At 42.6% G+C, this 27,673-nt stretch overlaps 1 protein-coding gene across 1 annotated transcript in view; it reads right to left on the bottom strand.

Annotated features, from left to right (window-relative positions):
• Positions 1–3,327: 3,327 nt before the first annotated feature.
• The window catches only part of LOC126456623 (ras-related and estrogen-regulated growth inhibitor-like), a 165,138-nt gene continuing 140,792 nt past the window's right edge, over positions 3,328–27,673 (bottom strand). Inside the window, exon 6 of the mRNA XM_050092367.1 lies at positions 3,328–7,220. Within this exon, the coding sequence (XP_049948324.1) occupies positions 6,888–7,220 (333 nt within the window). The 3' untranslated portion in view covers positions 3,328–6,887. The remainder of the gene's footprint in view (positions 7,221–27,673) is intronic.

Below are 27,673 nucleotides of genomic sequence, written 5' to 3'. Positions count from 1 at the left end.
ATGCTATGTTGTGCTAGGGTAATTTTAAACGTATTATAAAGATTCAGTGTTGTTCTATGTCAAAGAATCACATTTTAAACTATTTTGTCTGTGAGAAGTATGCTCTTTGACAACATATTATTAGTGCTGGTGGAGTGTATCGTAAAATTTGGAGCTGTTGTCTGTGTGGTAACTGCACAAAATGAGTTCATTGATTGCATCAAAATATGAGTGACAACGAGTATGAAAAACAGTTCATGTATCTGCAGGTGCACGTAGAGGCATATTACAGAGGCGCATCACATATCTCTGAATCGACAATGCCGATGAAGCTCCAACTTCTGCGATCAGTCAAAGGTAGTGGGTATGTCAAATTCCACACACTACTTAATCTAACTTAAACTAACTTACGCTAAGGACAACACACACACACACACCCGTGCCCAAGGGAGGACTCGAACCTCTGACGGGGGGAACCGCGCAAACCGTAGCATGGCACCCTAGACAGTGCGGCTACCCCGCGTGGCTGCTCCGTTATTGCTGTTATGCGTTCCCTTCTTTTCCCATCTTCCGTAGTGAGATCTAGGAGTGACTTTTCCATAGCTCTCCGAGCTGTTCGAAGTTTTCTTTTGAAAAACTCTTTCAAAATCCAAGTTTCGCAGTCGTATATGAGTACAGAAACAATACACTGTTCGAAAGTCAACTTTTTTTAAGTAAAAATTAAATTTAAAAAGTGGTAGCGTTACTTTCGTAAGCTCTTCAGCCTAGGTTGATATGGAAGAAAATTTCAGGTAGTAAAACTCCTTTGATATCAGTTAACTGACAGACATAAACATATTCGTTAACATTGAAGTTGATGTTCTGTATTATTTGCCGTTACGCGCTTGTTGTGCATAATATTTGTTCTGAACAGATTTATCACAGGGCCCACTTCTTCGCAACTACCCTTTATAGAAGATTGCACTTCCCCAATATTATTCGCTACATCGATATATCGCCTGCAGATCTGAAGTTGTTGAGTTTTTTTCCCTTTATTCTAATTCATAAGGCGTTTCTGAAGAAGAGAAATTTGTTAACATCGAGTATGGATTTAAGTGTCAGGAAGTCGTTTCTGAAAGTATTTGTATGGAGTGTAGCGATGTATGGAAGTGAAACATGGACGATAAATAGTATGGACAAGAAGAGAATAGAAGATTTCGAAATGTGGTGCTACAGAAGAATGATTCAAATGGCTCTGAGCACTATGGGACTTAACTGCTGTGGTCATCAGTCCCCTAGAACTTAGAACTACTTAAGCCTAACTAACCTAAGGACATCACACACATCCATGCCCGAGGCAGGATTCGAACCTGCGACCGTAGCGGTCACGCGGTTCCAGACTGAAGCGCCTAGAACCGCACGGCCACATCGACCGGCTACAGAAGAATGCTGAAGATTAGATGGGTAGATCACATAACTTATGAGGAGGTATTGAACAGAATTGGGGAGAAGAAGAGTTTGTGGCACAACTTGACTAGAAGAAGGAATCGGTTGGTAGGACATGTTCTGAGGCATCAAGGGATCACCAATTTAGTATTGGGCGACAGCGTGGAGGGTAAAAATCGTAGAGAGAGACCAAGAGATGAATACACTAAACAGATTCAGAAAGATGTAGGTTGCAGTAGGTATTGGGAGATGATAAAGCTTGCACAGGATAGAGTAACATGGAGAGCTGCATCAATCCATTTTCTGGACTGAAGACCACAACAACAACAACATTCTAATTCTTCTGCATTTTCAAATAATTTTCGACGCCGCTATCTCAAGAACTGCTATAAATAGTCTCGGGTACACAGGATTACTCAGCATTATTATTCTTTCAATGAAAAATTCCCTCATATGTTTTCCTATGCTTATAGAAGCCATAGAGTTGTCATATACGATAACTAAATTTTTATGCATAATGTTTCCACATCTTTTTCGTTCACTGCCTCCACAACTGCAGTGTGGCTGATAGAAATAACAGTGCATACTGTCATTTCATATTCGTGGGTTCGACCAATTATTTCAAGCAGGATGTGTGTATTGTTTATTTTGCTATAATCACTGCGGAATCCAGCTGCTCGATAGGTTGTGCGTTTCCCACATTGGCGCAGACGCTGCTTAACAAGGCTTTAATAAAAAAAAATTGTAGATAACAGGGTGTAAACTGATGGGCTAGTAATTCCTTGTTTGTGTAGAAGGATTATCTTCGCCTTGCCCCAGGAAGCGGGGATGCTGCCTTTTTGTAAACAAGCACGTAAGATTTTAGCTTCAAATATTTCAATCGGGTGACCCCATGCTTTACCATTCTGCTTTTCATTTATCATTTTTCTTATTTCTTTTGGGACGATATCTGAGTGTTCGTCATTTTCATTTGCATAAGGCATTTTCAGTGGTTCATGAGTTCATTCATATACTGTAGTCAGCTGCAGAAATTCCTTGTGTACTCCAGAACATCTTCATTATTTTTTATGCATTCTCAACTGTTATTTTTCAGTTTTACGAGTCATAAGCTTTTGTTTAACTTTTTTACAGGTCATTATATTCTCTAGAGCTAATTTACGGCATTTTAGTTGTATCTTTTGACTCATATACCTGGTTTTATTTTTCTTCGTTAGAAGCTTACATACGTTAACTTGCTCAATACGTCTAATAACAGACAGCACTGAGCGAGGTAGCTGACAAAATCAGCGACTGAATGTTCCAGGAACTGATAGGTTGTGAGGACAGTTGTTACACCATCGTTCACAATGTTTAGGGTAGCGGAAGAGAGTTCCTAGTTTCAATGACAAGCAGAAAGCAAGCACGGGTGATAAGACATCGTTCAAAGGTGGACAAAGACCTACCTTTTCTGCAAGCCATTGTCACAGATAAGCATGAAACTTGAGTGCTACCAGTTCAGCTGTGAGTAGCGATCCATAACGCTCGCCGTGTACAAATGTCTGCATCACATTTCGGAGGATTTAGAAAATTGTGGAAAATCAATGTTTTTAGCGATTCCTAAGCAAGTCCACGCTAATAATTCTGTCTAAAGTGTACCACTGATGATAAAACTGTGTTATGACCGACTCAGGTTACTCTGAAGACAAATTGAGGTATTTTGTTCCAACAATATCTTTTTACTTTTTATACCACTCACCAAAAATGTTTTGAAAATCTTGGAAGATCAAATCATTTTCACACAAATTTTATCATACGTGAATGTGCTCTGAGGTTAGGTATGGGGTATTTCATTAAAATCCAAAGTAAAACACAAAGTTATTTATTTCAGTTGTTTGTACGCAAATATAAAAATCTTAAAGCTAGGTATCACAGACGTTTTTAGTTTAATAAACTGTTGCATACTTCTAATAATGTTCTTCATCCATTATTTTGTAACATTCGCCAATTTATAAGCAAAAATTTTATGATTATGAATATGTGATTTCTTCCATACATCTCACATTAATTCTCTAACTGCAATAATCTTTGGTAAGGTTTATAATATTCTTTTACAAATTTCAATAATTGTTTGCCACTGGTACGGTATTAGTTAAGAAAACTTGTAATCAGCTTAATAGCTGCAAAACATGGAGATCAGGAGGATTAAGTATCCCTTATACAGTTATCTGAAAGACACCTTATACACGAAGCTGTCTTTCCGACAGGAAAGCGGTGCCTCAACACTCAATGAATCGTCTTGCAAAAGTTGTATAATATGGCTGTGTTTACATCAAGACGTTTATCAGAGTATCATGGCAGCTACATGAAAGTAAGCTGTTCTAGTGGAGCCCATCGATGTTATTGTAAGAGAACAGCTAACGCTAATTTTATGTACCGATCAATAACATTTAGAGGAAGGAAATTTAGCCACTAAAAATTCTTTACATAACTGAGATTACAAATACGAAATTACTTTGTGTCAAGGTGCAGCCACTTTTGGTTTCCATTAGTGGGTGTGCGGTATTGACCCTGCATTAACGATGCCAGAATGCTTAAAGCATTAAAATACTGAAAAATTATTTTGTCGAGGAAACATTGTACTGCATTACCCATAAAAGACATGGTAATTTACTCTGTTGTAAAATACATTGAGATCTGAACATTGAGGATGGTTGGTAGTCTATAGTTCTCATATACTGACGAATGTTTTTTAAATAACACCTTGAAGCGAGAAGCATAGCAACGTCCTACGTTGAATATCAGAACACAAGAATCGGTTTTCTATCGTAGCTAGCATGAGCTGTTGCTTCTACCTCACGCTTTTAATACGAAAACATTTTTTTTCAGCAATTTGAACATTTGGTTCATGGGCCGCCAGTGTGGTAGTTGCAGTATCAGTTTTATTGCCGGAGACTACTACCAGTTTCAGCTGCCAAGGCCATTTACGAGAGATTAAGGGTACTGCGTAGTAGAGCTTTACAGATAGACTCGGCACTAGGCTCATAACCTCTTGAAAATGGTTTAGGTGGCTGAGACCACTCGTGGTGCTTGAAAATGTAATTGTGATTGATGCTGTTATTTGATTCCAAAGAGATACCACGTACTTACGTCGTCATATTTTTGCAAACTTCCTCCTTCAGTAAAGAAACGTTGGCTCTTGCTGAGCAGTATACGTGAAGCCAACTTCGACGTGATTAATGGGAGTCGTCCTATGATGGGCCAGTCGTGTACAGTGTTGGAATAGTAAGTAGCTTGTGAACAATTGAAAGGTGTGTCTTTAATATCGATTACTGACATCGTCATCTGTGTTACCATATATTTTTTGGAAACCAGGATACTTTTCTAACGTCCAGCAGCGACATAAAATGTCGCTCTATGTTGTGTAGTTCCTGGCGCCCCTCTCAGTTGGTAACTTGAGACGCTCTTATCTCAAACCGACCATGATTACTATGTTATGTGCGAAGATAACAGACTTCCAGGCTGCACATTATTACTATTGATAATTAATCAACATACGTGATCGATTTTCGAATGCACATTGCGTCATCTGATATATCTTTGAAACCAGTCACATCTATGACACATTTACATCGATTCAATGAAATACGTCGATGCATGGATAGCCGACAGAACCATCGGTATATTGCACTGACACTTTACTACGTAGGTAAGATAACATGAATTTATGCGAAAATCTGCCTTTTTTTACTTTTTTGTAACACATGTGAAGCCGAAACCGACAATGGAGCGTACCAACCAAACTTTTGATGAGAAATCAGTGTACGAACTTCCAGCATTGTGGAGTAATTGCTGGGCAGCAACTTTTGTTACCCAATACGGTGGAAAAACAGCCAAAGCTGCAAATTTTGCTTTTATCTACTTAATGAACAGTTTCGCGCAGGGTCACGTTTTCATATCACACAATTGGTGGAAAACGCTGTTTCCCAAAATATAGCAACTATGTCGAGATAAAAAACATGTAAAACTTCCTGGTAGATTAAAACTGTGTGGCGGAGCAAGACTCGGTCTCGGGACCTTTGCCTATCGCGGGCAAGTACTCTGAGGACGGGGCGTGAGTCGTGCGTGGGTAGCTCAGTTGGCAGAGCACTTGCCCGCGAAAGGCAAAGGTCCCGAGTCCGAGTCTCGGTCCGGCACACAGTTTTAATCTGCCAGGAAGTTTCATATCAGCACACACTCCGCTTCAGAGTGAAAATCTCACTCTGGAAACAAACATATACGTACAACAAAGTGCAGATGAACGGTTAGAGAACATAGCGATAAGCTTATCTATAGTTTTCTATATGCTCTGTAACTATTCGTCTCCACTTCGTTGTGCGTATATGTTTGTTATCTCGACATGGTTACTATGTTTTGGGAATATCATTCTTGACTATCTGGATGACCCGAAAATGGGTCACAGCCGGAAACTAATAATAAAGTGCCGGCCAGCGTGGCTGAGCGGTTCTAGGCGCTTCAGTCTGGAGCCGCGCGACCTTACCGGTCGCAGGTTCGAATCCTGCCTCGGGCATGGATGTGTGTGATGTCCTTATGTTAGTTAGGTTTAAGTAGTTCTAAGTTCTAGGCGACTGATGACCTCAGATGTTAAGTCCCATAGTGCTCAGAGCCTTAATAATCAAGTAAATAAAAGTGAAATTCGCAACTTCTGCTTTTTCGCTGTAATAAAAATCAGTGTAGCTTGAGGAAGGCTATACTCTTTGACATAGTAAAATACATTAGACTACCGGCTTATGACATGCAATCGCCAACATCGACAAATAGATTAAAATGTGATTATTATTTATACGACTAAACACATGGAGGAGTTCTCCTTTGTAAATCTGAAAACAGACGATCATAATGGAAAAAAACGTGTTATTCAGAAAGACACGCGGAGATTAATAGTCTACACACGTAACTTGAGTGCGAAGCGTCTCACATTCAGCCAGACACTAGAGAGACTTGTTTCTGGATTGAGTTGTCGTATAGTGCCATATGAGAATATTATCCTAATACTACAGGTCATAGACATTTCATATTAGCTTTTGTATAGGCCGGCAATGTTGGCCGGAAATATTGGAGCCACATGTTAGGCAATACTGTCAGCCACGGTGCCCAGTAATGTTCTTGGCAATACATTTCCATCTCAGAACTGTGCACGTAAGCCACAGCATTGGATGAAGTGGTAATCACTGCTGTGAGACATGACTCTGCGAAGAAAATCATCGGATTTATACACTGACACTTCGGTTTTAGGTTTCGTAGCCTCCAAGAAGCACCTGTGCCTTCAGTGAAGTCGCTACTTGCTAAGGTCGCCGACCTGAGACAGCGCTCATTCTATGAGCCGACGGGATTTAAGACTTGAGTGTTGAGATGTAAAGTACCCGCCCTGCGACGGAACACCGCCAGCCGGCCAGCGAGGGATTGCGTGCAGCCCGTGAGGAGAGGTTGCAGTGCGGTGGATGACGTCACGAAGAAGCGGCCGCCACCAGGTTGATCCTGCGGCTGTGGCGGCGCGACCCGTGCGCCTCCGCGATGTGAAACTCGACGACGGTGCCGCCTCCGGGGGCGGCGCTCGCGGGCGGCGGGGGCGGCTGCGTCTGCGGCTTGCCGATGAGCGTGCCCAGCATCTTGGAGACGGAGAACTTGCGCGCCTTGGGCTGGTGCTGCTGCGACGCGCGGGACTCGGCCAGCAGCGAGTCGAATGCCTGGTAGAGGCCGGCCGAATCGTCCACGGCAGACACCTCGTAGAAGGCGCAACCACCCTCAGCAGCCGCCCGCCGCCCCTCCTCTTCTGTCACCTGCAGCATACGTCACGAGGTGTCACTATTCAAGCTGCCATAGAGCAATATTTTTTTACACATACACATACTTGATACACTGTTTGGGACGTGACAATGCAGGCCTTCTCGGCAAATCTCATTCATGAAATCACCTCTACGTATCGCCCGAGTAATGGCATCGTCTTGTCGCACAGTTTCGACAAGTTTCCCACTCGTCATCTTCGCGCTGGTAGACCGAAATGTTGTTGTTGTTGTGGTGGTCTTCAGTCCTGAGACTGGTTTGATGCAGCTCTCCGTGCTACTCTATCCGCTGCAAGCTTCTTCATCTCCTAGTAACTACTGCAACCTACATACTTCTGAATCTGCTTAGTGTATTCATCTCATGGTCTCCTTCTACGATTTTTACCCTCCACGCTGCCCTCCAATACTAAATTGGTGATCCCTTGATGCCTCAGAACATGTCCTACCAACCGGTCCCTTCTCCTACTCAAGTTGTGCCACAAACTCCTCTTCTCCCCAATTCTCTTCAGTACCTCGTTATTAGTTACCGTTATCTACCCATCTAATCTTCAGCATTCTTCTGTAGCACCACATTTCAAAAGCTGCTATTCTCTTCTTGTCCAAACTATTTATAGTCCATGTTTCACTTCCGTACATGGCTACATTCCAAACCAATACTTTTAGAATCGATTTCTTGACACTTAAATCTATACTCGATGTTAACAAATTTCTCTTCTTCAGAAACGCTTTCCTTGCCATTGCCAGTCTACATTTTATATCCTCTCTACTTCGACCATCATCAGTTATTTTGCTCCCCAAATAGCAAAACTCCTTTACTGCTTTAAGTGTCTCAATTCCTAATCTAATTCCCTCAGCATCACCCGACTTAATTCGACTACATTCCATTATCCTCGTTTGGCTTTTGTTGATGCTCATCTTGTGTCCTCCTTTCAAGACACTATCCATTCCGTTCAACTGCTCTTCCAAGTCCTTTGCTGTTTCTGACAGAATTACAATGTCATCGGCGAACCTCAAAGTTTTTATTTCTTCTCCATGGATTTTAATACCTACTCCGAAATTTTCTTTTGTTTCCTTCACTGTTTGCGCAATATACAGATTGAATAATATCGGGGAGAGGCTACAACCCTGTCTCACTCAGTTCCCAACCACTGCTTCCCTTTCGTGTCCCTCGACTCTTATAACTGCCATCTGGTTTCTGTACAAATTGTAAATAGCCTTTCGCTCCCTGTATTTTACCTCTGCCACCTTCAGAATTTGAAAGAGAGTATTCCAGTCAACATTGTCAAAAGCTTTCTCTAAGTCTACAAATGCTAGAAACGTAGGTTTGCCTTTCCTTAATCTCGCTTCTAAGATAAGTAGTAGGGTCAGTATTGCCTCACGTGTTCTAATATTTCTACGGAATCCAAACTGATCTTCCCCGAGGTCGGTTTCTGCTAGTTTATCTATTCGTCAGTAAAGAACGCGCATTAGTATTTTGCAGTCGTGACTTATTAAACTGATAGTTCGGTAATTTTCGCATCTATCAACACCTGCTTTCTTTGGGATTGGAATTATTATATTCTTCTTGAAGTCTGAGGGTATTTCGCCTGTCTCATACATCTTACTCACCAGATCGAAATAAATTCGCTGAATGCGAATAACTTGGCGTCGTCTGTAGGAGTTACAAGCGTTCTATCCGGTCCGCCACAAACTTAAGTATGTCACCAACAGGAAGAACATCGGTACCTAATAAAGATCGCGCCACTTATTCGCAGTTAGCCAATTGCCTTGCAGACAAACAAAAATTACACGAAGCTAAATGTAGTATGAAGAGGGCTATGCGAGAGGCGTTCAATGAATTCTAGAGTAAAGTTCTGTGTACTGACTTGGCAGAAAATCCTAACAAATTTTGGTCTGATGTCAAAGCGGTAGGTGGATCAAAACAAAATGTCCAGACACTCTGTCACCAAAATGGTACTGAAACAGAGGATGACAGACTAAAGGTCGAAATACTAAATGCCTTTCTCCAAAGCTGTTTCACAGAGGAAGACTGCACTGTAGTTCCTTCTCTAGATTCTCGCACAGATGACAAAATGGTAGATATCGAAATAGATGACAGAGGGGGTACAAAAACAATTAAAATCGCTCAATAGAGGAAAGGCCGCTGGACCTGATGGGATACCACTTCGATTTTACACAGAGTACGCGAAGGAACTTGCCCCCCTTCTTGCAGCGGTGTACCGAAGATCTCTAGAAGAGCGTAGCGTTCCAAAAGATTGGAAAAGGGCACAGGCCATTCCCGTTTTTAGGAAGGGACGTCGAACAGATGTGCAGAACTAAAGACATATATCTCTAACGTCGATCAGTTGCAGAATTTTGGAACACGTATTATGTTCTAGTATAATGACTTTTCTGCAGACTAGAAATCCACTCTGTAGGAATCAGCATGGGTTTCGAAAAAGACGATCGTGTGAAACCCAGCTCGCGCTATTCGTCCACGAGACTCAGAGGGCCATAGACACTGGTTCCTATGTAGATGACGTGTTTCTTGACTTCCGCAAGGCGTCTGATACAGTTCCCCGCAGTCGTTTAATGAACAGAGTAAGAGCATATGGACTATCAGACCAATTGTGTGATTGGATTGAAGAGTTCCTAGCATGTCATTCTCAATGGAGAGAAGTCTTTCGAAGTAAGAGTGATTCAGGTGTGCCGCACAGGAGTGTGGAGGGACCGTTGCTATTCATAATATATATAAATGACCTTGTGAACAACATCAGAAGTTAACTGAGACTTTTTGCGGGTGATGCTGTAGTATATCGAGAGGTTGTAACAATGGAAAATTGTACTGAAATGCAGGAGGATCTGCAACGAATTGACGCGTGGTGCAGGGAATGGCAATTGAATCTCAGTGTAGACAAGTGCAATGTGCTGTGAATACATAGAAAGAAAGATCCTTTATCATTTAGCGACAATATAGCAGGTCAGCAACTGGAAGCAGCTAATTCCATAAATTATCTGGGAGTAGATATTAGGAGTGATTTAAAATGGAATGACCATATAAAGTTCATCGTCGGTAAAGCAGATGTCACACTGTGATTCATTGGAACAATCCTAAGAAAATGCAGGGGAAGTAGGTTACACTATACTTGTTCGCTCACTGCCTGAATACTGCTCACCGGTGTGGGATCCGTACTAGATGAGGTTGATAGAAGAGATAGAGAAGATCAAACGGAAAGCAGCGCGCTTCGTTACGGGATCATTTAGCAATCGCGAAAGCGTTACGTAGATGATAGATAAACTCCAGTGGAAGACTGTGAAAAAGAGACGCTTAGTACCTCGGTGCGGGCTTTTGTTGAAGTTTCGAGAACATACCTTCACCGGGCAGTCAGGCAGTATATTGCTCCCTCCTACGTATATCTTGTGAAGAGACCATGCGTATAAAATCAGAGAGATTAGAGCCCACACAGAGGCAGACCAACAATCTTTCTTTCCACGAACAATATGAGACTGGAACAAAGGGAGAAACGATAGAGGTACTCAAGGTACCCTCCGCCACACACCGTCAGGTGGCTTGCGTAGTGTGGATGTAGATGTAGATGTCTTGTCGCAAAGTTTCGACGAGTTTCCCATTCGTCATCTTTCGCCTAGTAGACCGAAATAAATTCGCTGAATACGATTAACTTGGCGTCGTCTGTAGGAGTTACAAGTGTTCTATCCGGTCCGCCACAAACTTAAGTATGTCAAAAACAGGTGTAACATCTGTACCTAATACAACTGACGCCACTTATTCCCATTTAGCGAATTTTTTTCGATCTAATTTCGAATGGATGTCAGTAATTATGAACGTAAATATTATGTGCTGTGGCCAGTACCAGATAATAACCCACAGGTCTCTATTCTCAGGGTCTTATTCTCCCCAATGTGAGAATACAGAATTAAGTTGCCACCGTTCAATAATGGAGATAAGAGACTATGGTACAGAGATATACGTCTGCATCTACGTGGTTACTCTGCAATTCACACTTAAGTGCCTCCAGAGGGTTCATCGAACCATTTTCATTCTACCATTCCACTCCCGAATGGCGCGTAGGAAAAAGGAACACCTGAATCTTTCCGTTCGATTTCTGATTTCTCTTATTTTAGAACGATGATCATTTCTCCCTGCATAGGTTGGTGTCAGCAAAATATTTTCGCATTCGAAAGAGATAGTTGGTGATTGAAATTTCGTAAATAGATATCCCCGCAAAGAAAACAGCCTTTGTTTCAGTGACTGCCACCCGAATTCGCGTATCATATCAGTAACACTCTCACCCCTATTGCACGATAACACGAAACAGGCTGCCCTTCTTTGCACTTTTTCCATGTCCTTCGTCAATCCTGCCTGGTAAGGATTCCAAATCACACAGCAGTATTCCAGCAGCGGACGGACAAGTGTCGCATCTTCTAAGTGTTCTACCAACAAAGCGCAGTCTTTGTTTCGCGTGGTCTTTCCTATTTAAGTTGCTCGTAACTGTAATTCCTAGGTATTTAGTCGAATTGAAAGCTCTTAGATTTGTGCAATTTATAATATACCCAAAATTTATCGGATTTCTTTTAGTGGTTCAAATGGCTCTGAGCACTATGGGACTTAACATCTGAGGTCATCAGTCCCCTAGAACTTAGAACTACTTAAACCTAACTAACCTAAGGACATCACACACATCCATGCCCGAGGCAGGATTCGAACCTGCGACCGTAGCGGTCGCGCGGTTCGAGACTGAAGCGCCTAGAACCGCTCGGCCACACCGGCCAGCTTTCTTTTAGTATCCATGTGGATGACCTCGCATTTTTTTTTTTTTTTTGTTTAGTGTCAATTGCCACTTTTCGCACCTTACAGAAATTCTCTCTAGATCATTTTGTAAATGGAATTGATCGCCTGATGATTTTACTAGACGGTGAATTACAGCATCATCTGCAAACAATCTAAGGTTGCTGCTCAGATTATCACCTAGATCATTTATGTAAATCAGGAACAGCAGAGAGCCTATTACCCTACCCTGCGGAACGCCAGATACCACTTCGGTTCTATTCGATGATTTAGCGTCTATCACTACTAACTCTGACCGCTCTGAGAGGAAATAACGAATCCCGTCACACAACTGAGACGATATTGCATATCCACGCAATTCGATTAATAGTCGCTTGTGAGGAACGGTATCAAAAGTCTCGGGGTGCCTGGGTCAGTCCAGGAGGAGTGTACGGCTAGTCTAACGGAAAAACGACCGCTTGGGATAAGCGGGGAATCGAGTCCCAGTCTGGCACAAATTTTCATACGTCACCAACGGGTGGAACATGTGTACCTATTACAGCTGACGCCAAGTCATTCGAATTCAGCGAATTTATTTTGATCTAATTTCAAACGGCTGTCAGTCGTCATCAGGGTAAACATTCAGGCAAACTGTCGGGTTCATGTACAACTCGTTCCTTTGTAGACACTGGACTGCGAACCCCTCACCCGTGCGCGCAGCGGGCCGGCCAGTGGCGTGTCTCCGGAAGAGATGTTCTGGCCAGTGGTGGGACTGGTCATGAACTTGATACATCGCCTAAAGACGACCAGTAGGAAGCTCGTCTAAATGTTACGACACGAAGATGAGACGACTTGGCTGATAACGTGAGAAGATTTCATCAATATTTTGAAATGGAGTTTTTTATTAACTTTTACGTGTCGATCTGTATATGAAATAATTTGTTCATTCTCCAATTTTACTGTCTAAAATGTTGATAATGTAACCTGTTTTTCACGTGTTTAATTACTGTCTAAGTTTTAATTAAAATGTGATCTCAAAATATGAGGGAATTTCAACAAGTAATGAAATGCATTTTTTTGTCGAACAGTTTCAGTTGAAAAATGCAGTATTTGTTGTGGGACATCGTGGAATATTTTCGATTCAGTTACTAACGTTTAGTGAAGTTCCTACACGTGGTGGTACTGTAATAGCCTTCAAAATGGCGTATGTAACGGAGGTTGTTTCAAGCAGTCAGCTGTCATTGAGTTTCTTTTGACGAAAATCAGAGCATCGCAGATATTCACAGCCGTCTGCAGAATGTCTACGGAGACCTGTCAGCGAACAAAAGTTGGGTGAGTCGTTGGGCGAGGCGTCTAGCGTCATCACAACGAGGTCGCGCACACAACTGTGACTTCTGCAGTACTGGAATGCGCGGAACCTCTCATTCGAGGTGATCAGCGGGTCACATCCAAACACCTCGTTACTCAGTTGGACGTTTCTGTTGGAAGTCCACTAACCCACCAGTTGGGGCACTCAAAGGGGCGTCTTCGCTGGGTTTTCCCTCTTTTAAAAGTAGAGCACAAAGAACAACTTCCATCAACTTGTTCCAATAAATGATGCACTCCAAGGGAAGCAGTACGTGAGGCTTAATCATGCAACAAGACGTTCATTCCAATGTCGACCAACAGAATGTACATTACAGTGTTACAATGTGGGCATACAGGCGTCCGCCCCCCCACAAACACACAGTAAGGTGGTGTCAGGCTGTAGCATTGAACGCATTGAACGGAGATTATGTGAAAAACGGGGATTGTAGTCAAACGAGTGGGAAATAATACGGAGTATTGTAATCCTGAATGAAGCCAATCTGCTTTCGGAAAAAAATGTTGCCTCACTTATTAAACGTTAAAATGTTAAAATGTGTGTCAATTGCTAAGGGACCAAACTGCTGAGGTCATCGGTCCCTAGACTTACGCACTACTTATTTATTTATTTATTTATTTATGCATTTATTTTACCTGGCAAGATTAGGGCCTTCAGGCCCTCTCTTACACCTAACCAGGCATACTCAGATTCAACAAATTTCAGTGTCTACAGAAAATTAGGACATATAACATGTTATACAGTATTAATGTTACAGAAAAAATAGAGATTATAAAAGTAGTACAATGATAATTATAACAATCAAAAAATAATTATAACAATCAAGAATAATAAAAATAATAATAATAATGATAATAATAATAATAATAATGACTATGTATATGAAAGTAAACATATTTTTCTTATATGAGTGTCAGTCCTATTGCTAGTTGGGAATTTTCTCGTTATATTCTTGCAGCTTGTAAGTTATTCTCATCAAGCAGAGACATAAGACAATGGAATGGGGTGAAAGAGATATAGAAGAGGTAGATAGGTTAGAGGAAGAGAAATAGAATGGTAAAATTCGAAGCTATGATGGAGAGGAGAAAGAAAAAGATGAGGGGGGGGGGCACAACAATGGTGGCTATACCGTCCCTAATATGTAAGTCTTAAGTTCCCTCTTGAATGTTGAATGGTTTTGGATAAGACGCAGATCACAGGGGAGCGCGTTCCATAGTCGTATGGCTGAGATGGAGAATGACACGGAGAAAGATTTTGTGTTATGTAAAGGTACAGCCAAGATGCTAGACGTATCCGATCTGGTATTGCGGTTGTGGAATGATGATAGGTGTTTAATGTGAGAAGATAAGTATTGGGGGCACCAGTGGCTAAGAAATCGATGAAGTAAGCACATCGTGTGGAGATCGCGTGCCTTATGTGGGCGTATCCAACCTAGCTGGGAGTATGAAGGACTGATATGATCATACAACCGTATGTTGCATACGTATCTAACACAAGCATTCATCACTAGCTCGAGGCATCTCGAATTTTCATTATTTGTGCCATGTTGAACTACATCACAGTAGTAAAGATTAGGCAAGACTAGTGTTTGGACTAATTTTTGTTTAACATGGGATGGAAATATTTTTCTAAACTTTTGAATTGCATGTAGGGAGGAGAGCGATTTCCGGCAAGCTGTGACTGTTTGTTCTTCCCAGTTTAAGTGTTCATCCAAGATTATTCCAAGGTCTTTTACTGTTTTTTGGTATGGTAGTTGGGTACCATTGAGGAGTATTTGAGGGACTGTTTCGCGAAAGTACCGACTGATTAACTTTGGATGAGATATAAGTATGACCTGGGATTTCTTGGGGTTTAGTTTCAGACCTAGGTTCTGTGCCCATCGAGAAACAGAGCAAAGATCTGCGTTCATACTCGCTACTGCGTCAGCAATGTTCTTGGGGCTTGCACTTATGTACAGTTGGATGTCGTCGGCATATAGATGGTAGTTGCAGGAGTGAATCACTGAAGAAATATCATTGATGTACAGTGAGAAGAGTAATGGACCAAGGACGGAGCCTTGGGGAACTCCAGAGCGCACGTTTTTCCATGATGACTTTTCCGATCCACAAATGACTTGTTGACTTCTGTTTTTGAGGTAGCTGTCGAACCAGTGTATTGCGCTGTTTGAGAAATTCAACTGCTTCATTTTAATTAGTAATATATCAAAGTCAACTGTATCAAAAGCCTTGCTAAAGTCAAGCAGTGTTAGGATGGTAGCTTCACGTCTGTCCATAGCATGTTTAATGTCATCAGTTACTTTGATTAATGCAGTTGCTGTACTATGGTGCTTTCGAAAACCTGACTGATATTTGTCGTGGATGTTATGAGTTTTGAGGTAATCTGTCAGCTGTTCATGGACTATGTGTTCTAGGGCTTTAGATATTGCAGGAAGTATGCTGATCGGCCTGTAGTCACCTGGCGACTTAGGGTTGTCAGTCTTGGGTATAGGTTGAATTAAGCTTTGCTTCCACTCAGTAGGATATGTACTACTGACAAGAGACAGGTTGAAGATGTCTGTGATAACTGGAGTAATAGTGTTTACGACGTTCTTAATCATGCCAATGCTCACTCCATCATTTCCTACTGCCTCGGAAGAGATTCTCATAATTGCCTTGTGTACTGTGCCGGTAGTGACATGTTTTAGGAAAAACTTGTCTCTCGAGAGATTGATATCTTGGGGCTGGTAATTTGTCGCTGCGTGGCAGTTTACGGCTGTTGAGAAGAAATCGTTTAATTCTTCTGCAGACGCTTGATAAACAGCGTCAGATCTTCGCTTCCCTATACCGAAACTGCGCAGCTTTTTCCACAGTGCGGCAGGTTTTGATATGCCGCATACGACAGAGCGGGCATGTCTGATTTTGGCATTCCTCACGCTTTGCTTGGTTCTATTTCGGAGTTTCCTATAAGCTTCGTACGCCTCGGGAGTTGGGTTACGCTTGAAGGCCCTATGTGCAGCATCACGTTCATTCATTAACTGGCGTAATGCAGTGGTGAGCCACGGAGCGGGAGCTCTCTTTACCTTGACAGTGCGTTGAGGAGCATGTTTATCATACAGTGCAATAATTTTGCGACATAATTCCCGAATTTTTCCGTCTAAAGTCGGTTCATTGCTTATATCATGCCAAGGGATGTCTGAGCAATCCTTTTGAAGAGCGTCATGGTTAACATTTTTTAGGTTTCTGTAGGTTACCAGGTAAGATTTTTCTTTGGTAGTATGTACTGAGTAATTTAAGAAAATCACGTCATGAGCAGAGAGTCCTGGAGCGGATGTCTGATTGGCGCGAATTATTTTATCTGGTCGCTTTGTTGCTATTATATCTATGAGTGTATGGCTGTGTGGCGTGTGATGAGTTGGGTCCAGCGGTGCTAAACTCATATCATTGGAGTGGAACAGTCTCCTAAGTTTTTCTGCAGAGGGAGATTTTAACTGTAAGTCGATGTTTGTGTCGCCCATAATGATTATGTGTTCATACAGTGTCACGAGCGAGGACAGGGCAGACTGAAAGGAGGACATAGCACCGACGTTTGGAGGTTTATAGATTACTCCAATTAGCAGTTTCTGATTTGATGTATTTATTTCGAAAAACAAGAACTCTGCTTCTCCTTCGCCCTTTGCATCCGATGTGCATAGTATAGTAGGTCTCAGATCAGAGCGAATATAGGCACCCACACCACCCCCGCGTCGTGTTTCACGATCTGCCCTTAGGAGAGAGTAACCAGTGATTCGGATAGCGTCGGAAGAAATGTTTGGTTTCAACCAAGTTTCAGAGACGAGGATAATATGGAACAGCGATTGGCAGAACAGGTCACGGAACTCGTCGAAGTGAGCCGTTAGCGACTGAGCGTTCGCGTGGGCCACAAAGAGCCCACCGCCGGAACCGGTCCGTCCCATTGTGGCCGCCTGTAGGACCGAGCGCGCTCCGTCTACCTGCTGGCCGGAAGAGGGACAAAAGCTGGATTTCGCGGGGGAAGACATATTTACAGGTGTGTCCAAGGTCGTGACTGACTCAAGCGTCTGTGGGTTAAAGGTGAAAGACAGGCTGGTGGTATCAGAGAAGGGAGCGAAAAGAAAGATGGAAAGTGGCAGTAGTGGTTACGATAAAGATAATAGTAGTAGTAGTGGTAGTGACGAGGATGAAAATAACAGATATAGAAAGGCGGTTTTAAGGAGATTCCTGTTAATGGAGAATGTTAATTCCCATTTGACTGACAATATGAATATAAATGAGCACTTATGATAGGCAACTAAAGAAACAATATTTATGTGAAACAATTGACTGATTTTAAATAGAGTACTTATGGTACATATAGAAATAACGAAGCAATATTTACGTAAAAAAAAATGAAAAGAAAGAATAAAAATTAACTTATATTAGACAGAGTAAAATATGAGACTTTGTGTCTCGCGAGATTTCGCTCAGTCTTTCAGTTCGGACATGTTCGTCACCGTTTTCCTCCCTCCTTCCGTCTTGACTACGATCCTGCCATCCTGGGTCCATACATTTTGAAGGCCGAACTGTGTGATCGCAGTGTTCAAAACTTTTAGTCTTTCGCGCGTCAGATCTTCCCTCAGGGTAACCCCACTCTTGGCAAGTTTTCTTTTCTGAGCAAACACTTCAGCTCTTTTCCGGTATGACACAAATTTAATTATTATGGGCCTGGGTTTCATCGCACCTGGTATCCTGCGCCCAACACGGTGGCTTCTGTCAATATCGGCCACGTCGATCTGCACGCCAAGTTTCTCACGCACGAGGCTAATGGCCAGGTCGTCGGTGTTTTCTCGATCGTTTTCAGCTACCCCGAACAAGCGCAAGCTGTTCCTTCGCTGATACTGCTCAATTTCATCGGTGGCCGCAGACAGTTTAGCTTCTAGGTCGGCGGCTTTTTTTTCTTGTGCGACCAGGGACTTTTTAAGAGACTGGATTTCGGTGCTGTTGCGCCCGACAGACTCTTGCAGTTTGTCCATGACCGCGGCCGTCACAGAGTCCGTGATGGATTGCACGATTACGTCTAGCGTGTCTTTACTGTGCAGCGCCGCACTCACCTGGGACCGGACGAGCTCCCCGATGTCGGGAAGCGAGGCCTCACCTGCCGCCGGAGACCGGGCGCCCGCGCTGCCTGCGCCCCTGTAGCCTCGCCTGCTGCCACTTACACTAACTTAAACTGATACTAAGAACAACACACACACCCATGCCCGAGGGAGGACTCGAACCTCCGGCGGGAGGGGCCGCGCAGTCAGTGACATGGAGCCTCTTATTGAACGCCCCCCGTATTACTCCGTACATAACGTAATGCGGTGACAAAGTTAAGGATATATTTTATCTATGTTAAATTTTGTCAAGAGAGAGAAGATATTTTTGCTGGGACGAGAGAATGTTGTGTTGGGAGGAGGACGCATGAATGGATGCAGACTCGCAATGTGGGAATACTAACTTGATTATGAGACATTTTGGTAAGCGTTTTGAATTGTTGCAGAAGTAATTCCTCAGAGAATGTTTGTTTTACTAGGCTAAGTGAAAGCGACGGGGACATCGTGGAATAGTAATTTTGTACGCTATATTATTATGCAAATGGAGGTTACTGATCTACTAAATTTGAAAATTACTAAAATATTACGCTCGTGGATGTGAAGTATGTTGGAGGTGGAAGGTTAACAAGTGAGAACTCCTGATATGATGTGATAACTGCGTTACTTAGCTCTCGAAGTGTATAGGACTATGATATTGTTCTTCTCGGTTGTATTAAGTAGAAACCAAAATTTTAAGCAATCGACTTTGATGTGCACTGCAAGTGAAGTTTAAACACACAGAAGCTGACCTTTAAATGGGTACTCCGCTCATTTCATGTGTTAGGTGTGTACACTAAAAAAAAAAAACATGCAAACTACACAAAATACGCTTGCAACAGACTTGTACTGCCTGTAATATTAACCGCGTTTTACCATAACTGGACATCAAACTTTTGCGAATGCTGAGAGTTTCAGCACGTCGCAAAATGTAGAACGGCGGACTTACAGCATACAATTTCAACATCTTGAATTTTAATTTGATGTCCACTGATATTAAACCTTCGAGTTACGCTATTGTTTCATTGTCATCAGCGAGGATACGTCGTTCCAAGGCAAATATTCTCTGACATCCCTTTCGTCTTGGGCAGAAATGACAAGGAAAGACGGTGCGGCATTTCATAGATTTGTAACTCAATGTTTATTTATGGGTATAAACTTTACGGGTACGAAACTAGAATCAGTATTAAAGTTAGTAAAGCGGTAAAATGTTATCATTTCCGAGAAAAAACTCATTTGAATCTAAACAAAAAAGAAGAAGGAAGAAAAATGGTTATCTGATCAACTGTAGAGGGTTTCATAATGTAACCAATCAGCTTTTTTGACGGGTGAGTACTTGATTGACAATTTGGCAACAGAATTCGAAAAATTACTCCAATTGAATTCAATTGTAGTTTTATTTGCTATTTCATACAGATAACTAAAACAGAACAGAAAACAGTTGATGTTATTCAAGGAGTTTTGAAATGCCAGATATTGAATGTCTGATGGAAATACGTCTCACAGACGTCTGTTCTCATTAATCATTATATTTCCAACCAAACTTTACATCCATTACGTTGTGGTTGCTCACACAGCATAAATCAGACTAGAACTTGCAGTACAGCGTAATTGATTTCAATCAGTCTAGTACTTGCAGTACAGCGTAATTGATTTCTACAGTATAATGTATATCATTAATCTTGATTTATCGGTTCTACATCTACATCTACATTGATACTCCGCAAGCCACCCAACGGTGTGTGGCGGAGGGCACTTTACGTGCCACTGTCATTACCTCCCTTTCCTGTTCCAGTCGCGTATGGTTCGCGGGAAGAGCGACTGTCTGAAAGCCTCCGTGCGCGCTCTAATCTCTCTAATTTTACATTCGTGATTTCCTCGGGAGGTATAAGTAGGGGGAAGCAATATATTCGATACCTCATCCAGAAGCGCACCCTCTCGAAACCTGGCGAGCAAGCTACACCGCGATGCAGAGCGCCTCTCTTGCAGAGTCTGCCACTTGAGCTTATTAAACATCTCCGTAACGCTATCACGGTTACCAAATAACCCTGTGACGAAACGCGCCGCTCTTCTTTGGATCTTCTCTATCTCCTCCGTCAGACCGATCTGGTACGGATCCCACACTGATGAGCAATACTCAAGTATAGGTCGAACGAGTGTTTTGTAAGCCACCTCCTTTGTTGATGGACTACATTTTCTAAGCACTCTCCCAATGAATCTCAACCTGGTACCCGCCTTACCAACAATTAATTTTATATGATCATTCCACTTCAAATCGTTCCGCACGCATACTCCCAGATATTTTACAGAAGTAACTGCTGCCAGTGTTTGTTCCGCTATCATATAATCATACAATAAAGGATCCTTCTTTCTATCTTTCTATTTATTTCGAATCAGTGGCATGTAAAATGAATTTATTGTTGGTTAGTGGGATTCAGAGAGATTACGCCATGTGTTTGAACAAGTAACGCTTACCTCTAACAGACAGCAAGTGAATACAGCACTGCGGTAGAAAAATGACGGGATTCGTTTTAGCGAGAACAGGCTAGTTGGAGTAGGCTTTCATTTAGTTGTTATATCAAATTAGATAACAAAGCAAGTACATTCGGCGAATGAATAAAAATGGGAGGAGGAGGAGGAGATTAGCGTTTAACGTCGCGACGACAACGAGGTCACTAGAGACGGAGCGCAAGTCAGATTAGGGAAGGATGGAGAAAGAAAGCTGCCGTGCCCTTTCTAAGGAACCATATCGGTATATGCTTCAAGCGATTTAGGGAAATCACGAAAACCCTGAATCAGGATGGCCTGACGCGTCTTCCAGAATGCGAGCCCAGTGTGCTAGCTACTCTGAATAAAAATATGTATGTTCTAGTTTCCATGTCAGTCTGTATGAAATTCAAATAAAAAAACATTACCTAAATGACTATTGAAGTTAATGTGTAGAGCTTGTAACACTTTCGGAAGAAAATATCATCCACACATTCCCGAAGACAGCATGGACAGCAATGTGCGAGAACTATCGCACAGTCAACTTAACATCAGCTGCATCCAAGTTACTGACAAGAACAATACATAGCATGGAAAAGAAAATTGACGATCTGTCAGATGACGACTTTACGAAATGTAAAGAAATCAGAGAGGCAATTGCGACTATGCGCTTGATAAGGGAAGCAAGACTGGAAAAGATCTGTGGATGTAGAAAAAGCGTTCAACATTCGACGTCGTAAATGGTATAAGATGTTCGAAACTATCAGAAAAATAGGTGGACGCTATACATCGACATCTACGTGATTACTCTACTATTCACAATAAAGTGCCTGGCCCTACTGGAAAATTTGTAATATACAGCGTGTACGAAAACCAAGAGGAGAAAGTAAGATTGGAGGACCAAGAACGAAGTACACAGATTAAAAGGGATGTGAGACATGGATGTAGTCTTTGTCTGCGACTGTTCAATCTGCACATAAAAGGAGGAACGACGGAAATAAAAGAACAGTTCAGGAATGTAATTAAAATTTAGGGTGAAAGGATAACAGTGATAAGAAAGGAGAAACTACAGGATATGTTGAATGGAATGAACAGTCTGCTGTGTACACACGGTATACTGAGAGTAAATCAGTGAAAGACGAAACTAATGAGGAGTGCCAGAAAGAGATTACCGATTAAGTTGACTTCTAAATTGGTGACCATGAAGTGAAGAGATTCTGCTACACTGCGTGCGAAGTAATATGTGGTGGATGAAACAAGGAGGACATAATAAGCAGGGTATTATAGACAAAAAGATCATTCCTGGCCGAAAGAAGTGTACTAGCATCCAAAATCAGTCTTAATTTGAGGAAGAAATTCCTGAGGATGTATATTTAGAGCACAACATTGATTGGAAGTGAATTGCGGACAGTGGGGAAACCAGAAAAGAAGAGAATCGGTGTGTCTGAGATGAATTGCTACAGAAGGCAGTTGAAAATTAGGGGGACTGATAAGAAATGAGGTCGTTCTCCATAGAATGGTGAGGAGTCGAATGTGCGGAAAACATTGACAAAAAGAAGGGACAGGATGGTAGGACATACTTTAAGACATTAGGGAGTATGTTGCTCGGGTCTAGATCGAGCTGCAGAGGGCAAAAAGTGTAGGGGAAGGTAGAGATTGGAATGGTTCAAATGGCTCTGAGCACTATGAGACTTAACAGCTGTGGTCATCAGTCCCCTAGAACTTAGAACTAATTAAACCTAACTAACCTAAGGACATCACACACATCCATGCCCGAGACAGGATTCGAACCTGCGACCGTAGCAGTCGCACGGTTCCGGACTGCGCGCTAGAGATTGGAATACATCCAAGAAATGATTGGGGAGGTTGGGTGAAAATGCTGCTTCTGAGATATATAAAGGTCTGAAAAGAGAGGAGTCCGTGGCTAGTTGGACCAAACCAGTCAGACTGGAGAAAAAGTGGAAACTGGAGTACTTGACATGATGGTACAAGGGGCCAAAATCAGTCAAGGTGTAACGCAGGACTGTTCATTGTAAAATTTTTGTGTAATTTCTATATTGAAGAGGCAATTAAGGTCAGCAGTTTCGTTTCACTGACGACGCAGTAGTGGCGGTCGAAAGTGAACAGGAACTAAGACGGTTGCTGAACGAAGCAGAACATGTGCTAGCTGTCACCTTCAGTAGAACATAAACAAACTGGTGGGTGGAGCAAGCGTACATGCTCGACGGCTTATGGTAAAAATAGGACAAGAGACACTTGAATAGATGGACATATTTTGATGACTTGGACGTAGAACAGGTAAATAAGAAATATTCAAGAAAGAGCTAGTAGCAAGACGTTCACAAGGCAAAACGGCTTTCTACGTAAAGGAATAGCTACCAACATTCTAAAATATAAAACTTGACAGCAGAAAAATATTCACGAAAAGCTATGTTTGGAACCTAGCTCTGTTGGCTGTGGAATTTCGACTATGGGGAAAACGGAAAAGAAACGATGTGGTGTTACAGGAGACTGTTGTAATTCCATTAGATTTGTCGTTCATGGAACGAAGAAAGAACGGGTCATCGAAAGAAAATACCTAATAAGGAACCTAATGGAACAAAGACGTAGGATGGTGGAGAAAAACGTCGTTGCTGAAAATAGTAATGAAAGGGAAGTTAGAGGGAAATAATCGCAGCGTCAGTGTAGGCGTCCCGTTCTGCTTATCAAGGTGGGACGTAACCTTTCCTCAGTAGTTGGTTCTCTTTGAATTACAACACCGCTAGCGCAGCTGATAGTCATTACAGTAGAGATGGTGATGATGAGTAAGAGACGATTAATGTGCCTTATCGATTATTTAAATGAATCGTTTAACTTTATCGATCAACTGTACACTAATAAACTGTTATTCGATTAGTAGTTATCTTACAGAATGCACAGCCTCATTGTCGTTAAAGAATTGCAAAGGAGAAGGATTTTGGTTGATTACAGGTTGATGTAAGTAAAGTCGGTCTTCAGAGATACACTACGAGATCAAAAGTATCCGGACACTCTCAAAAACATACGTTTTTCGTATTAGGTGCGTTGTGCTGCCACCTACTGCCAGGTACGCCATGTCAGCGACCTCAGTAGTCATTAGACATTGTAAGACAGCTCCTCGGAAATCACGGACTTCGAACGTGGTCAGGTGATTGGGTGTCACTTGCATCATACGTGTGTACGCGAGATTTCCACACTCCTGAACATCCCCAGGTCCATTGTTTCCGATGTGACAGTGAAGTGGAAACGTGAAGGGACACGTACAACACAAAAGCGTACAGGCCGACCTCGTCTGTTGAGTTGACTGATAGGGACCGCCGGCAGTTGAAGAGAGCCGTACTGTGTAATAGGCAGACATCTATTCGGACCATCATACAGGAATTGCAAACTTGATCAGGATCCACTGCAAGTACTATGACAGATAGGCGGGAGGCTAGAAAACTTTAATTTCATGGGCGAGCGGCTGCCCATAAGCCACACATCACGCCCACGCCCGCAAATGCCAAACGACGCCTCGCTTGGAGTAAGAGCGTAAACATTGGACAATTGAACAGCGGAAACACGTTGTGTGGAGTGACTAATAACGGTACGCAATCTGGCGATCCGTTAGCAAGGTGTGGGTATGGTGAATCCCCGGTGAACCTCATCTGTCAACGTGTGTAGTACCAACAGTAAAATTCTGAGGCGGTGGTGTTACGGTGTGGTCGTGTATCTCTTGGAGCGGGCTTGCACCCCTTATTGTTTTGCGTGGCACTATCACAGCACAGGCCTTCATTGTTGTTTTAAGCACCTTCTTCCTTTCCACTATTGAAGAGCAATTCGGGGATGGTGCTTGCATCTTACAACACTATCGAGCACCTGTTCATAATGCACAGCCTGTGGCGGACTGGTTACACGACATAACGTCCCTGCAATGGACTGGCCTGCACAGAGTCCTGATCTGACTCCTATAGAAGACCTTTGGGATGTTTTGGAATGCCGACTTCGTGCCAGGCCTCACCCACCGACATCGACACCTCTCCTCAGTGCAGCACTCCGTGAAGAATGGGTTGCCATTCCCTAGGAAACCGTCCAGCACCTGCTTGAACGTATTCCTGCGACAGTGGAGGCTGTCTCAAGGCTAAGAATGGGCCAACGCCATACTGAATTCCAGCATTACCGATGGATGGCGCCATGAACTTGTAAGTCATTTTCAGCGAGGTGTCCGGATACTTTTTATCACATAGTGTAAATCCTGGTTATTTGGGCTTACTGTCTTACTGTGGTAGAGCTTTATTTCTACTTTATTGAAAGTAATACATCATGAATGCCCCACTAATCATGTTCTGCAGTAGCCGTTAACGGCTTTGATTACGTTGTGTATCTTCCTCTTCTTAAGCAATGGTACCTAACGTGCTATCGACGGTACTTATTGTCAAGTGATTTCACAGTCTTGAAACAGAGCTTATTTACATAAATCCTTGTCACCTTTCTCAAAATACGAGGGCAGTTCAATAAGTAATGCAACACATTTTTTTCTCGGCCAATTTTGGTTGAAAAAACCGGAAATTTCTTCTGGAATATTTTCAAACATGCCCGCTTCGTCTCTTATAGTTTCATTGACTTCCGACAGGTGGCAGCGCTGTACGGAGCTGTTAAAATGGCGTCTGTAACGGATGTGCGTTGCAAACAACGGGCAGTGATCGAGTTTCTTTTGGCGGAAAACCAGGACATCTCAGATATTCATAGGCGCTTGCAGAATGTCTACGGTGATCTGGCAGTGGACAAAAGCACAGTGAGTCGTTGGACAAAGCGTGTGTCATCATCGCCGCAAGGTCAAGCAAGACTGTCTGATCTCCCGCGTGCGGGCCGGCCGTGCACAGCTGTGACTCCTGCAATGGCGGAGCGTGTGAACACACTCGTTCGAGATGATCGACGGATCACCATCAAACAACTCAGTGCTCAACTTGACATCTCTTTTGGTAGTGCTGTCACAATTGTTCACCAGTTGGGATATTCAAAGGTTTGTTCCCGCTGGGTCCCTCGTTGTCTAACCGAACACCATAAAGAGCAAAGGAGAACCATCTGTGCGGAATTGCTTGCTCGTCATGTGGCTGAGGGTGACAATTTCTTGTCAAAGATTGTTACAGGCGATGAAACATGGGTTCATCACTTCGAACCTGAAACAAAACGGCAATCAATGGAATGGCGTCACATCCACTCCCCTACCAAGAAAAAGTTTAAAGCCAAAGCCGGTAAAGTCATGGTTACAGTCTTCTGGGACGCTGAAGGGGTTATTCTGTTCGATGTCCTTCCCCATGGTCAAACGATCAACTCTGAAGTGTATTGTGCTGCTCTTCAGAAATTGAAGAAACGACTTCAGCGTGTTCGTAGGCACAAAAATCGGAACGAACTTCTTCTTCATGACAACGCAAGACCTCACACAAGTCTTCGCACCCGAGAGGAGCTCACAAAACTTCAGTGGACTGTTCTTCCTCATGCACCCTACAGCCCCGATCTCGCACCGTCGGATTTCCATATGTTTGGCCCAATGAAGGACGCAATCCGTGGGACGCACTACGCGGATGATGAAGAAGTTATTGATGCAGTACGACGTTGGCTCCGACATCGACCAGTGGAATGGTACCGTGCAGGCATACAGGCCCTCATTTCAAGGTGGCGTAAGGCCGTAGCATTGAGTGGAGATTACGTTGAAAAATAGTGTTGTGTAGCTAAAAGATTGGGGAATAACCTGGTGTATTTCAATGCTGAATAAAACAACCCCTGTTTCAGAAAAAAAATGTGTTGCATTACTTATTGAACTGCCCTCGTATTTCCATACTACACTTGATATATTTGTTGCCATGATTTTAACTTAGCGCCTATCTACACATATTAACTTGACAAGTGGAACACCAATAAGGCTTAGTTACGGACCTTGTTATGGGCACGGGGAGAGGGCGGGATGTGGGGGGGGGGGGGGGGGAGTTGAGGGGTACGGAGTCGAGGAACAATGACGTTGCTGCCGCGTGCTGAGGGGACTGGAAAAGGGGAATATGTACTTACTTCCAACCAGTGCTGCAACTCAAAGGTTAGGGCACCTCCTGGCGATCAGCAGTTACGGTATAAATTACGACAGAAACAACAAGGTTAGGTAGTAGCACACTGTAGGGACCAATGACGTAACCAGGATTACGACAAAAGAGGGATCAGATTTGTTAAAGAGGACCTCAAAAAGATTCATGGTTTTCGTTTATTCTGAAAATTTCCAGAAAGAACGATGAACCATTTTATTTGAATATGATCTATGGTTTTCACCAAGCGCAGATATAATTTCATTACTTACAAGAGCTGCATTGTGATAAACCACTAAGAAGCAATCAAGCTCCTTTATGCCTTCACACTCCAATGTCATTTTATACTCCTCTTCTTTCAGTCTGAATTTGACCTGAGGAAGTGATCAGGAGTGCAAAAGCGCAAATTTTTTGGGTCACCGTGATTATTACTGACAGTGATTCTGGAATAAAATGATGTATCTGTTCGACAGAGAAGCTAGAATAATTTTTGATGGTTAAAATGTAAAGGGTATTTCCCAAATTTTGTCATTTAAGTATGCATCTGTCACTTCCTGCCATGTAAGAAACATCACTTTCTGCATTAAAGAATGCCCCGGCAGACAAATGCATCAGCCTGAATGAGAAGAAATTCGAGTATTACTGATTTATCATATGGAT

The sequence above is a fragment of the Schistocerca serialis genome, chromosome 2 (assembly GCF_023864345.2).
Source record: "Schistocerca serialis cubense isolate TAMUIC-IGC-003099 chromosome 2, iqSchSeri2.2, whole genome shotgun sequence".
Lineage (NCBI taxonomy): Eukaryota > Metazoa > Arthropoda > Insecta > Orthoptera > Acrididae > Schistocerca > Schistocerca serialis.
Note: the sequence above shows the minus strand (reverse complement) of the source record. Positions and strands in the feature narration are given on the sequence as shown.